The sequence below is a fragment of the Sus scrofa genome, chromosome 3 (genome assembly GCF_000003025.6).
Source record: "Sus scrofa isolate TJ Tabasco breed Duroc chromosome 3, Sscrofa11.1, whole genome shotgun sequence".
Taxonomy (NCBI): Eukaryota; Metazoa; Chordata; class Mammalia; order Artiodactyla; family Suidae; genus Sus; species Sus scrofa.
Window position 1 is genome coordinate 22816307 of NC_010445.4, and position 14740 is coordinate 22831046.

At 48.8% G+C, this 14740-nt stretch overlaps 1 protein-coding gene across 1 annotated transcript in view; it reads left to right on the forward strand.

The window, feature by feature from the left end:
• COG7 (component of oligomeric golgi complex 7) overlaps positions 1–10283 on the forward strand; it is an 86166-nt gene extending 75883 nt beyond the window's left edge. The window contains exons 16-17 of the mRNA XM_021086472.1: positions 5779–5922; positions 9867–10283. Coding sequence (XP_020942131.1) covers positions 5779–5922; positions 9867–10033 — 311 coding nt within the window. The 3' untranslated portion in view covers positions 10034–10283. The remainder of the gene's footprint in view (positions 1–5778; positions 5923–9866) is intronic.

A 14740-nucleotide genomic window follows, 5' to 3' on the forward strand; every position in this document is an offset into this window, starting at 1 on the left:
GTCTGTATGTCTGTTTTGGTACCAGTTCCACACTGTCTTGATGACTGTGGCTTTGTAATATTGTCTGAAGTCTGGGAGAGTTATGCCTCCTGCTTGGTTTTTGTTCCTCAGGATTGCTTTGGCAATTCTGGGTCTTTTGTGGGTCCATATACATTTTTGGATTGTTTGTTCTAGTTCTGTGAAAAATGTCCTGGGTAATTTGATAGGGATTGCATTGAATCTGTAGATTGCTTTGGACAGTATGGCCATTTTTACAATATTAATTTTTCCAACCCAGGGGCATAGAATATATTCTATTTCTTTGAATCCTATTTAATTTCTTTGATTAATGTTTTATATTTCTCATCATATAAGTCTTTCACCTCCTTGGTCAGGTTTATTCCCAGGTATTTGATTTTTTGGGGTGCAATTTTAAAGGGTATTGTATTTCTGTATTCCTTTTCTAATATTTCATTGTTAATATACTGAAATGCGACTGATTTCTGAATGTTAATCCTTTTTTTTTTTTTTTTTTTTGTCTTTTTGCCTTTTCTTGGGCCACTCCCGCAGCATATGGAGGTTCCCAGGCTAGGGATCTAATCAGAGCTGTAGCCGCCGGCCTATGCCAGAGCCACAGCAATGCAGGATCTGAGCCGCATCTGCAACCTACACCACAGCTCACGGTGACGCCGGATCGTTAACCCACTGAGCAAGGGCAGGGATCGAACCCGCAACCTCATGGTTCCTAGTCGGATTCGTTAACCACTGCGCCACGACGGGAACTCCCTGAATGTTAATCTTATATCCTGCTACTTTGCTGCATTTATTGATCAGTTCGAGTAGTTTTGGGGTTGAGTCCTTGGGGTTTTCTGTATATAGTATCATGTCATCTGCATACAGTGACAGTCTTACCTCTTCTCTTCCAATTTGGATGCCTTTTATTTCTTTTGTTTGTCTGATTCCTATGGCTAGGACTTCCAATACTATGTTGAATAACAGTGGTGAGAGTGGGCATCTTTGTCTTCCCTAACATGTCGTTTTAGGCTGGTAGTTCATTATTAATTTTTTGTCTGGATGATCTATCCAATGATGTAAGTGGAACATTAAAGTTCCCTATTATTAGTGTATTGCTGTCAATTTCTCCCTTTAGGTCTGTTAATATTTGCTTTATATATTTAGATGCTTCTATGTTGGGTGCATAAATATTTACAAATATTACATCCTCTTGTTGGTTGACCCTTTATCATCATGTAATGCCATTACATTTTTCGTCTTAAGGTCTGTTTTGTCAGATGTAACTACAGCTACACTGCTTTCTTTCCATTTCCATTTGAATGGAAAAACTTTTTTTCCACCCTTTCACTTTCAGTCTGTATATATCCTTAGACCTGAAGTGAGTCTCTTATAGGAAACATATGGATGAGTCTCGTTTTTTATCCATTGAGCCACTCTGTCTTTTGATTGGAGAGTTTTGTCCATTTACATTTAAAGTAATTTTTACTAGGTATGAATTTATTGCCACTTTATTCAACTTTCTAGCTGTTTTAATAATTCCTCTGTGTTCCTTCTTTTCTTCTTCTCATCCTTTGATGAATTTCTTTAGTATTATGTTTTGATTCCTTTCTTATTATCTTTTGTGTATCTTTTGCTTTGTAGTTACCATGAGGTTCACATATAACGTTCTATTATATATAGGAGTCTATTTGAAGTTGGTAGCAACTTAAGTTTGAATGCATTCTGAAAGCTCTACATTTTTACATCTCCCCATCATGTTTTATGTTCTTGATGACATATTTTACATCTTTTTATTTTGAGTATCTCAACTAATTATTGTAGTTATAGTTAATTTTTCTACTTTTGTCTTTTTCATACTAGTTTGATAAGTGTTTGATCCTCTATCTTTATTGTACATTCACATTTACCAAAGAGGTTTTTTTTCATATGTTTTCTTGTTATGAGTTGGTACCTTTTCTTTTCAGCTTAGGACACTTTAATATTTTTTTATAAGGCTGGTTTAGTGGTGATGAACTCCTTTAACTTTGGCTTATCTTGACAACTCTTTATCTCTCTGTCAATTCTGAATGATAGCCTTGCTCAGTAGAGTATTCTTAGTTGAAAGTTTTTTCCCTTCAGCAATTTGAATGTGGCTTGCCTTGTTTCTGCTGAAAAGTCAGATGATTAAAAAAAAAAAAATCAGCTGATAATCTTAAAAGGGGATTTCATTGCACACAACAAGCTATTCTTTTCTTGCTGCTTTGAAGATTCTTTCTTTAACTTTTGACATTTAAATTATAAATATCTTGGAGTTCCCATCATGGCTCAGGGGTTAACAGATCTGACTGGCATCCATGGATGCAGGTTCGATTCCTGGCCTCGCTCAGTGGGTTAAGGATCTGACGTTGCCCTGAGCTGTGATGTAGGTTGCAGACACAGCTTGGATCCTGTGTTGCCATGGCCCTGGCATAGGCTGGCAACTACAGCTCCAATTGGACCCCTAGCCTGGAAAGAGTAAAACTAATAATAATAATAATAATAAACACCTTTGTGTGGATTTCTTTGGGTTCCTCTTATGTGGAACTCTATGTCCTGGACCTGGATGTCTTTCCCCAGGTTAGGCAAGTTTTCAGACATTATTTCTCCAAATAAGTTTTTGGCCTGTTTCTCTTTCTCTTCTCCTTCTGGGACCCCTCAATGCAAATGTCATTCTGCTTAATAGTGTCTATAGGTCTCTTCAGTTATCTTCACTTTTTAAAATTCTTGTTTCTTTTTGCCAGTCTGTTTGGTTGAGTTCTAAAGCTTTGTCCTCCAGGTCAGTGATTCATTCTTCTGCCTCATCTAGTCTGCTGTTGAAGCCCTCTAATGTATTTTTCAGTTCTGTTCTCGTATTTTTCAGTTGTGTGACTTCTCTTTGGTACTGTCTTATATTTTCTTTCTCTTTGTTGATATTATCTCTGTGTTCATCCATTCTTCACCCAAATTATGCATCTTTATGACCATGTTTTTGCACTCTTTATCAAGTGGATTACTCATCTCTGTTTCATTAAGGCCTCTCTTCTCAGATTATTGTCTTGTTCTTTCATTTGGAAAACATTCCTCTGTTTTCTCATTTTGTTTGATTCTCTGTGCTGATTTCGATGTATTAGGCGAAAGAGCAACCTCTCCAGGTCTTGAAGGGGTGGCCTCATGTAGGTGATGAATCTTATCATGCAACTTTGCTTTAGCTCTTGGTTGTCTCTCAAACTTTTGTGATTGCCTATGTAGCCTGATTTATTCCTTTTTTTTTTTTTTTTTTTTTTTTTTTTTCCCGTCTTTTTGCCTTTTCTAGGGCTGCTTCTGTAGCACATGGAAGTTCCCAGGCTAGGGGTCAAATCGGAGCTATAGCCACCAGCCCACGCCAGAGCCACAGCCACGCAGGATCTGAGCCGCATCTGCAACCTACACCACAGCTCTCAGCAATGCCGGATCCTTAACCCACGGAGCAAGGCCAGGGATCAAACCTGCAACCTCATGGTTCCTAGTCAGATTTGTTGACCACTGCGCCACGACAGGAATTTCCTGATATATTCTTGATAGCCCTCAGTTGTTGAGGATGTGTTCCAAGACTTTTCTGTGTTCCAAAGGGAGCGATCTCATTCAGCACCTAGATTCAGGCTGATTGGAAGGCAGATCCTCAGACAGCAGCTTTTTAAAAAAAATACGCGGATATGTACAGTCCAGTGGGAATCACGATCATAGTCCCTAATGACCTCCAGGCCGAGAGATCCGGGGGTGTCCCCTGAGCAACAGTCCCAAGAATCTGGGCTTCAGACAAGTGTGTAAGCTCCTGGGAGGTACCTGTGAGCAGTGGTGAGGCCAAGGGTGGCACAAGGATGGTGTGCCCCTGCCGGCTTTCCCTGCAAGCACATCTGTAGCCCTGGGGTGTGTGGCAAACCCGAAGCCTTAGGCTGAAGTTCCAGGCCAATTAAAAGGGCCTTTTTCACATGCAGGCTGGGGCTGTGTCCACCTGGGTGGGGTCTCCTCCTTAGAACTGTTCAGATTGTCACAATCCTGTGGGGCCCATGAGCCGCAAGCCCTTTCTGGTCATCGGAGTCAGGCAGCCGAGGCTGTAGGCCGTGCAGACTGTGCTCGCCCAGCGGTGTGAGCAAGGCCAGGGAAAGAGCCCCGGGGGAAGGGCTCGCCTGTGCTTCTCGTGATGCGTGATGTGGGAGGAGCGTAGGGGCGGGGTTCGCCCTTAGCTTTAGCAAGGCTGTGTCTCCACATGTCTGCCTGAGTCCCAAGAGACAGGGAGAGTGACAAATTGAGTGTCCTAGCACTTTTGTCCCGGAGGACAACCCCAGCTGTACTGCCTGCCCTGCTGGCAGGTGCTTTAAGATCAGCAGCTGACCATCTTTCGCATAGAATCCAATCACCTCTTAATCTGCTGCCTTTGTGCTGGTGTGTGGACCTAGTTTGGGTTTTTTTTTTTTTTTGTAAGCTCCAGGCATTTGTCCTTTTTCCCCTTTCTTTCTTTTTCTTCCTTCCTTTCCTTCTTTCCTTCTTTCTTTCTTTGCTTCCTTCCTTCCTTCCTTCCTTCTTTCTTTCTTTCATTCATTCATTCATTCATTATCTTTTCCCTTCTGTTTTCTCTGTACTAGTGTACTGGATTGCTTCTAAGCCTCTTACCTTTTTTCTGATATTTTCTATCTCTTTGTCTTTTTTTTTTTTTTTTTTTTAATTGCTTTCCTGCTAATATCTTCTCCCCCTTTTCTCCTTTGTCCCACGTCTGCTGTCAGGTGTCCCCCTTTCCCTTGGGGACCAGGCTCCCCCCACACCCTGGTCTCTCTCCTGCCTGGATGGCCGCTCCCTCTCCCTCCTTCATTGCCCCGGCCTGGTGGGCTCTCCCCACACCAGGCCTTGCCGGGAACCTGCAGTCGCTGCCTGTTTTCCACTCTGTACACGTGCTTCTCGGGGGGCCCTCTGTGCCCCCGCCCTCTCCCGCTAACCCGTTTCCGCTGCTCCCCATACATACTCTCCTCTCTTCCCATGCCAAGGCCCTCGTGCCACTCCCCCAGCAGCCCGGAAAAGCCAGGACTGATGTTATCCCCATGTCACCGGTGGAGATGACAGTCTCTGAGAGGTCGGGCAGCACCCAGCTCATCAGTGGCAGAGCTGGTCTTGAACCCAGGTCTCCGGTCTGTTTGCTGCCTGTGTCTTGACCATGGCCACCCGTCTCCTCCTGCGGGGCTGGGGCAGCTCCCCTGCTGCCCACTCTCTCTCTGCAGGACTCCTGGCCCTTGTGGCTGCATTTGGCCCCCACACCTTGAGAGATTGCTTCCTTTTCTGACTCCTCATCGTACTGAGTCACTACAGGTTGACCTAAGATGTAACTGTCCTCTGTACCAGTGTTTCCCATCGAGACTGGCTTTGAGGGCACAGGTGGCACCCATCATGGGCCCGGTTGCCCTGAAGAGCACTGCAAATGCTGTTGGTGGCAGGATTTGCCTGACCAGGTTCTGTTTCTTTCTTTCTTTTGTCTTTTTGCCATTTCTTGGGCCACACCCATGGCATACGGAGGTTCCCAGGCGAGGGGTCTCATCGGAGCTGTAGCCGTTGGCCTGTGCCACAGCCACAGCAACGCCAGATCCGAGCTGCGTCTGTGACCTCCACCACAGGTCACAGCAATGCCGGATCCTTAACCCACGGAGCCAGGCCAGGGATCGAACCCACCACCTCATGGTTCCTCGTCAGATTTGTTAACCACTGCACCACAATGGGAACTCCCAGGTTTTGTGTCTTGGGTGACCTTCTCTCCCTTCCCAGGGGACGAGTTGCCTGAGCTGGACAACATGGCTGACAACTGGCTGGGCTCCATCGCCAGGGCCACGATGCAGACCTACTGCGACGCGATCCTCCAGATCCCCGAGCTCACCCCGCACTCCACCAAGCAGCTGGCCACCGACATCGGTGAGTTCTCTCGGGACGGCCGGCTCTGGCCGGTTGCATCTCTCAGGCCCCTTGTCCTCCAGAAAGGTCGTCTCTCATCTCCTTTTAACTTCAGCCCTGGTGTGTCTATGACACGTTGTTAAAAATGCAGAGCTGGGAGTTCCCGTCATGGCTCAGTGGTTAACGAATCCGACTAGGAACCATGAGGCTGCGGGTTCGATCCCTGGCCTTGCTCTGTAGGTTAGGGATCCGGCGTTGTTGTGAGCTGTGGTGTAGGTGGCAGACACAGCTTGGATCCCGCGTTGCTGTGCCTGTAGTGTAGGCCGGGGGCTACAGCTCTGATTCGACCCCTAGCCTAGGAACCTCCATATGCTGCGGGAGCCACCCAAGAAATGGCAAAAAAGACAAAAAAAAAAAAAGACAAAAAAAAAAAAAAAAGGCATTGTTAAAAATGCAGAGCTGGAGTTCCCTGGTGGCTCAGCTGGTTAAGGATCTAGCCTTGTCAACTGCTGTGGTGTGGGTTCAATCCCTGGCCTGGGAATGTCTGTGGGCATGGCCAAAAAAATGTGGATTCTCCAGCCCCCCCTGCCCACCGAGATCCTGACATAATAAGCCTGGATGAAAGCCTCAACATCTGTATTTTGACAGATGTCCTAGGGGATTCTGACATTGCTGAGGCTGAGAGCCAGGAGGGGAGCTTGGGTGAGGTGGGTTGGAGGGAGGGAGACAGGCTCGTGTGATGTTGGCTCGCCCTGCCTTGCCTTGTGCTCCTTGATATAATCAGCATGCAAACGGACTCTGATTAAGCTCTTAGTACACACCAGGCATGCCAGGTGCTGAGCTAAGCCCTCGCACCCATTGTCTTCCGCAGCCTTCAAAACTCCCCGGTGAGGTCGGCGCTCCTGCCTGCATACTGATAAGGAAACAGGGCCACAGAGCAGTTGCCTCACAAGGCCCCCTAGCCAAGGTCAGAGGGGCGTGTGCCCTCCTGCTCCCGCTGGCTCACCTCTCTGGAGGTGATGCCGCCCGGGGTGCTCTGAGGTCAGGGGTGCTCTGACGTCAGGTCAGGGAGTCTCCCCAGCTTCTTGGTATCGTTCCACTGACTCGCCTGTTCTGTAGCCCTAGGCGGTGCTTGGAGCAGCCAAGGAAGAGGGTGGTGGGAGCCTTCAAGATCAGCCCCCTGGGGACACCCAGCCAGGGCTTTGACCTGGGAGACCACAGGGCCAAGCCAGCCTCTTGTGCAAAAGAAGCAATAGAAGGGAGGCGCTTTCCCCGGGTCCCAGAGCAGGGAGGGGTGGAGCCAGGCCTGGAAGCCAGCTGTCCCGACGCCCTGTGCTGTGATTCCTGGTCCTTGGTCAGCATACAGAGCAGTGGAAGACATGAAGTTCAAGTGTTTGTTGGTGCTCTCTGTTGGTATAAGCAGGAGTACCGAGGAGAGAACCAGCCGGAACTAGGGAGTGAGGTTGGGGGATGGCCCCCAGCGTTCACTTGTCCACACCATATCTCCTTCCCGGAAAACTCCCCGTCCAGATCCATCTATTCTCTCAGCATTGACGGAGCATCTCTTAGGAGGTGGAATGGAACAAGAGAGGATTAGACGGTTCCTGGGCTCACTGAACTTATGCCGTACGGCCATGCGGTTAGGGGCCAGGCAGCTGCCTGGTGGTGACACAATAGAGAATGGTGAGGTCTGTGGCAACATGGGCCCATCATTTTTTTTTTTTTTTTTTTTTTGGTTTTTTCATTTTTTCTAGGGCCGTACCTGCGGCATATGGAGGTTCCCAGGCGAGGGGCCTCATTGGAGCTGTAGCCGCTGGCCTGTGCCACAGCCACAGCAACGCCAGATCCAAGCTGCGTCTTTGACCTCCACCACAGGTCACGGCAACTCCGGATCCTTAACCCACTGAGCCAGGCCAGGGATCGAACCCGCAACCTCATGGTTCCTCATCAGATTCGTTAACCACTGCGCCATGATGGGAACTCCAACATGTGCCCATCTTAAAGACACTCAAATTAAGCACGAAGACAAGTTCCCTTGTGATCCAACAGGTTAAGGATCTGGCATTCTCACTGTTGAGGTGTGGTTTTGATCCCTGACCTAGGAACTTACGAATGCCACAGGCACGGCCAAAAAAAAAAAAAAAAAAAAAGCATTGAAACTGGAGTTCCTGTCATGGTGCAGCAGAAACAGATCTGACTAGGAACCATGAGGTTGTGGGTTTGATCCCTGGCCTCAGCTCAGTGGGTTACGAATCCAGCGTTGCCCATGAGCTGTGGTGTAGATCACAGACTCAGCTCGGATCCTGTGTTGCTGTGGCTCTGGTGTAGGCCGGCGGCTACAGCTCCAATTCGACCTCTAGCCTGGGAACCTCCATATGCCGCAGGTGCGGCCCTAAAAAGACAAAAAGACAAAAAAAAAAAAAAAAAGAAAGAAAGAAAGAAAAAAAAAACCCCCAAACACCCCAACACTCTTGCTGGCTAAACAAAAGATGTCATGGTAGGTCATGGTCCAGGCTCACAGTCAAGGGGAGCTCACAGTTCTGGGTGACCTTGTGCCCGAAGCAGGTGCCTGACTGGTTGGTGGCGCCGTCCAGGGAAGTGGCTCGCCCAGCAGGTGGTGAGTCAGCCAGCCAGGGCTGAGTAGGCACCTCCTATGGTGCTGCCCTGAGCCGGGAGACTCAGGGACGAGGGAGCCATGCCTGGGGCTCCAGCCTAGGAGATTAACACGGGTGGTGATCCGAAAGTAAGGAGCGCCCTGCTGCTGGGGCTCCCAGTCCATCGGATCAGGAAGAGGGAGGGGCCCCAGAACCAGCACCTCCCCCGCCTCGGGTGGCGCCCAGGAAGGAGGAAGGGAAGGCAAGGCCCCCTGTTTATCCATCACCTGCGTCATTTCCAGCGTTCCTGGTCTTTGTCCCACTTCATCCCCTCATGGGTAGTACCTGCATCCGGGGTCCAAACAGAGGCTCGAGAGGTCACAGGAGTCACAGAGGTCACCGTGACCTTGGAAAAAAACAACCTGGATTTCTCCTGCTCTCAGCCGGGGCTACCCGAACTTGCCTGCTAGTTAGTATGGGGGCTGCTTTTCAGAAGGACCGGATCCTCAGACCCTGTCTTGGAGCTTCTCATCCACTCATCGGGGGGGCGCGGGCTCAGGAATCTGTGCCCACTTGCACCCTGGAGGTTATCTGGGAGGCGCAAGAAGCTGCATTACACCAGGGGGTGCCCAGCGCCATCCTCGTCCCCACTGTAGGGGCACTGCTGGGGCGTCCTCGGGAGCTTAGTGTCTTATGACTCCTGGGGTTTTCTCCGTGGTCAGTGGGGTCCTCTGGGGAGCAGGGCTGGGAACCCAGCTAGGAGTCCCCAGTGCGGTGTTTTGGTGAGGAGTCAGCTGGTGGGGCTGGAGAGCTGAGTGTGTGGTGCGGGGGGTGGGTATGGGGTGATGCGGGCCACCCCTTTATTAAATTAGAATTCCTGGAGTTCCTAGCTGCCAACTATTGCCTTTGGGAAGGATAAGCAAAGAGATGCTGCAGCATCGCCCAGGGAACCGTATCTAGTCACTAACAATGGAGCCTGATGGAGGAGAATTCAAGAAAAAGAATGGACGTATGTGTGTGACTGGGTCACTTTGCTGGACAGTAGAAAATTGGCAGAACACTGTAAACCAACACTAATGGAGAAAATAAAAATCATTAAAAAAAAAAAACAAAAAAACAAAAAAAAACAATTAGAATTCCTAGATTTGGGCTGAGCTCACAGTCAGGTTTGACCTCCTTAGGAAAACCCTCAGCCTGAAGGCCCGTGGGCTGAGGGTGGATCTGGCAGCCAGCGTCTGGGGACCTGGTAGGGGTGGGGGTGAGGGTGTCTTGTTTCTTCCTGGGGGGGCGGGGCGGGGCGGGCCTTGTGGGGCCTGTCCCCTCGATGCTGCTGCGTCTGTCGAGCTCTGTCCCTCTGCTCCTGCTCCGCAGACTACCTGATCAACGTGATGGACGCCCTGGGCCTGCAGCCGTCTCGCAACCTGCAGGGCATTGTGATGCTCTTGAAGACGAAACCCGAGGATTACAGGCAAGTCAGCAAAAGCCTGCCCCGCCGCCTCGCGGCCACCGTGGCTGCCATGCGCGGTGTGGACTACTGACCCTCTGGCACCTGGCTGAGCAGAGGGTCGGGGCCACCGCCCTCTCCAGAATGGATGCGCTCCGAAACATCTGTCTGCCTGGGATGAGGCAGGATTTCCTTCAGAAAGACCTGGTTTACTTGTATAATAAAAAAAAAAAAAAAAAAAAAAAAGGCTTGTAAGGTAGAGGTGTATTATTAGGAATTTTCAGATGATTTTTTTTAATGATCTGATCTTTAAAAATGCAGGGAATAAATATGGTAAAATGAAAGAAAGCTGGTTTTTTTTCCCCTTGTTTCCTCCTTGAATATTTGGGTACTCCCCCTGTGCTGTGGGCAGGAAAAGGGATATATATATATATGTATATATATATATGTGTATATATATATGTATATATGTATATATATATGTATATATATATGTGTATATATATATGTATATATGTATATATGTATGTATATATGTATATATATGTATATATGTATATATGTATATATATATGTATATATGTATATATATGTATATATGTATATATGTGTATATATATATGTGTATATATATGTATATATGTATATATATATGTGTGTATATATATGTATATATGTATATATATATGTGTGTATATATATGTATATATGTGTATATATATATGTATATATGTATATGTATATATGTATATATATATGTATATATGTGTATATATATATGTATATATATATATGTATATATGTATATATATATATATGTATATATATATATATTTTTTTGTCTTTTTAGGGCCGCACCTGCGGCATATGGAGGTTCCCAGGCTAGGGGTTCAATCAGAGCTGTAGCCGCCAGCCTACATCAGAGCCACGGCGACGTGGAATCCGAGCTGTGCCTGTGATTTACACCACAGCTCATGGCAACGCCAGATCCTTAACCCACTGAGCGAGGCCAGGGATCGAACCCGCCACCTCATGGTTCCTCGTTGGGTTTGTTTCCACTGTGCCACAATGGGAACTCCAGTTTAGCAGTTTTTGTTTTTGTTTTTGTTTTTTTTTTTTTTGTCAGTAGCTTCTGTATCTGTTAAGATGGTACCTGCCTATAAATAACAGAATAACATAATTTGAGTGATTTAAACCAATAGGAATTGATTTTTCTCAGTAACAAAAAGGCAGATGGTGGTGGCTGTGGGCACTGATTTCGGGTTGGATTGAGTTAGGACCAGGACCAGAACCAGCTCCTGTGATCTTTTTTTTTTTTTTTTTTTTTTGTCTTTTTTGGGGCCGCTCCTGTGGCATATGAAAGTTCCCAGGCTAGGGGTTCAATCAGAGCTGTAGCCACCGGCCTACACTACAGCCACAGCGACACCAGATCTGAACCTCACCTGTGACCTACACCACAGCTCACGGCAATGCCGGATCCTTAACCCACTGAGCAAGGTCAGGGATCGAACTTGCATCCTCATGGATACTAGTCGGGTTTGTTACCACTGAGCCACGACGGGACCATGCAGCTTCTGTGATCGTGACCTTTCCCTGTGGCCTGGTGCCTCATCCCTGCCCAGTAACTTCCGCAGCTGCAGGTATGGTGTCTGTATTCAGGGAGGAAGGAAGCAGAGAGGGCCAGGCCGAGTGACACTTCTGTCCCTTCTACTGGGGAGGTGAAGTCCTTCCCCAGGCTCCCTGCTGACTCCCTCTGAGGCCTTGCTGGCCATGTGGGGTTGCCAGGTGTCCCTAACCCGCACGTGAGGCTGGGAGTGCGGCTGCCACCGCGCCACTGACACCTGGGCTGGACAGCTGTCATGGGGCATCTTCTACGCCAAGGGATGTTTAGCAGCATCTCTGGCCTCCACCCACTGGATGCCAGGGCTGGTACCCAAGTTGTGACAACTACAAATGTCTTCAGACCTGGCTTCAGAGGCCACATCACCTCCGGTAGAGAAACCCAGGCTTAGACCATGGGGGGTTTCTTGCCGCCTGTACAAACTAGAAGTGGGGGAGGCAGCTGAGTCTCTCGGGGGTCCTTTGCTGGAATTGAAGGCAAGCTGTGTTCTGGGCTTGGGTGGCTTTTTCCCCCACCCCTCTGCCCCCCAGCCCCCCACCCCCGCCCTCCCTACAGCCTTGGAGGCTGTGAATTTGACCCCCATTTCCCACACAAAGGAGCTGAGGTCTGGAGAGGCCTGCGGGGCCTGTGCAGAGTCACCGGCCGCCCTATGGTGGGGCTGGGGTGCAGAGCGAGCCCAATGACACCAGCTCCGCCCAACCCCAGCTGGGTCAGTCTGCTCCTGCCACCTTCCCGAGGGGCGCTGCCACAACTGAGGCCTCTCTGAACCAGCCCCACCAGGCTGCCAGGGCCGTATCTCTCTGGGTCTGTTGTCCAGGGATTCCCACACATTCTGTCCCCGCATCTTTGGAACCAGTTTGGCTGGCCCCGAAAGAGCCGCAGCTGCCAAACCCACACCAAGAAAAATATTTTGGGCAGCCCTCAAAAGCAAAAAAAAAAAGAAAGAAAAATATTTTGGTTTCTCATGTGGTGGATCACAGACTGTCCCTGGCAAGGGTCTGGCAGCCTGGCTCCTGCCTTGAGCAGGGAGCTGGCAACCTGGAAGGTGAAAAATGCTTCCTTGAAGTGGAAACTTCTTTGCCGTGTCCTCTGTGCCAGCGTCACTGAGAGCCACTGGGCTTTGAGGGGACAGGCTTGGGCGTGATTCCCAGCTACACGACCTTCTAGCTGTGTGACCTTGGGAAAGTTGTTGGCCTCTCTGAGCCTCATTTCCTAATTTGAAAAACAGAGGTCGTGATGGTACCTAACTTATAGGGAAAAACCATTGAGGAGTTCCTGTCGTGGCTCAGTGGTTAACGAACCCGACTGGGAACCATGAGGTTGCGGGTTTGATTCCTGGCCTTGCTCAGTGGGTTAAGGATCCAGCGTTGTGAGCTGTGGTGTAGGTTGCAGATGCTGCTGGGATCCTGTGTTGCTATGGCTCTGGTGTAGGCCGGCGGCTATAGCTCCGATTGGACCCCTAGCCTGGGAACTCCATATGCCGTGGGAGCAGCCCTAGAAAAGGCAAAAAGACAAAAAAAAAAAAAAAAAAAAGAAAAACCACTGAAACACAGTGGGGGGGGGCACAAATGGCAGGTGGTAAGTCCACATTATGTGCTAAGTTCATAGCCCCCCCAGGATCTGTAACCTACCTTCCTTTCGTGGGTAGAGGCGGGAATTACAGAATGCCATTTTGGGGGCAGTTTGGGCCCTGCTGGCCTAATTTTTTCAGTCTCTGATGGGGCTCCAGGGCAGGAATAGGACAGCCCTTCTCTAGATCCGGAGGTGACAGGATTGCCTGGCTGCCTGATGCAAAGCCTGCTTTCAGAGAGGGGACCAACATCCATCTTCACCCCAGCCCTCAATACTCCCCTAGGGAGGTGACAACAGATTGCCCTGTCAGCCTGGTCCCTGTCTCACGTCCCAAAGCAGTTCTGGGGACCAGAAGCTCCTTCTGGCTCCTGCTTCAACATGTCTCTGAGCAAAATGCTTCATGGGACATGTAAGGGGCTGCCCGTCATAGATGCTCCCAGGGCTGGCCAGGAAGCATCTCCCATGCTGTCACAGTGATGGTTTCAGAAGAAGCACGTGGCCCAGGCTGATCCAAATGCGCCTCCTTCTCCAGGCTTTTGGATGCTGCGAGGAAATAGCTTTCTTCCTACTGATCTGAGGGAATGGAGTCTGGGACAATGAGGGGGAAAGTAGCACAAGGAGAGAAGCTGAGAGGGATGGCAACCCAGAAGAAAACAAAGCCAAGAGCTGGAGAAGCCCCTAGATCTAGGTGAACCCCTGGATACAGCCATGCCTGAAATCCCTGGACTTTATAATCACAAGACCCAATGAATTCCCTTTTTAGCACAAGTCAGTTCAAATTGCCTTGTGACCGAAATGCTGGTAAATGGAGCTAGGTAATGATCATTGCTCTGTATGCCCCATAGTAAGATAGTAAGTGTGACAGCCCTGGCCTCCGCCAAGGGACTGGTATTCTTATGACCCCTGGCAGCAAGAGGGTGAGGCTGGAGACTCGCCTGTGTCACTTCCTAGAGTAACAATCTAGTCTAGTACCTTACTTTACCTCGCCAAGCCTCAATGTATTTACTCGTAAAATGGGAGAATCATATTTCTCAGTGGTTATGAGAATTCAATGAAATAAGACTTAGGAAGTACTTGGCCTGGTGCCTGGCATGTGGTAAGTGTTTGATACAATGTAGCCATTGTTTCAGAACAACACATGATAATAGCGTGGTGACAGCAATGTCCACCATTAATAATAAAATCCTAGTCAGAGCAGTAAGTGTGATCACTACTGGCTATTGATAACTAGGCACTATTGATTCCAGCCTGCAGACCGTAGGGGCCCTGAGCTGGCCCAGACTCTCCCCACTCGGTCCCTAGCAATGCTGCCTTTGGTTGGAGTGGCATCAAGCCTGTGGCACCTCCTTCTTCCATAGGTGCCATCGTGGGCAATTAATGGGAGGACAGCCTGTTTGTCTTTCAGGCCAGGTGTTCCAGTAGACCAGCAGGGCTGGGTCTGCAGACACCCAGGCTCTGAAGCCACAGCTCCGTCACCACCAGGGATGGCAGGTGACAGCAGACCTGCAGGGGTTAACTGCTTGCAGCTGCCAGACCTCATTCTTCTTTTTTTTTTTTTTTCTTCCTTTTTTGCCCACCCTGCCCGGCATATAGAGTTCTAGGATCAGA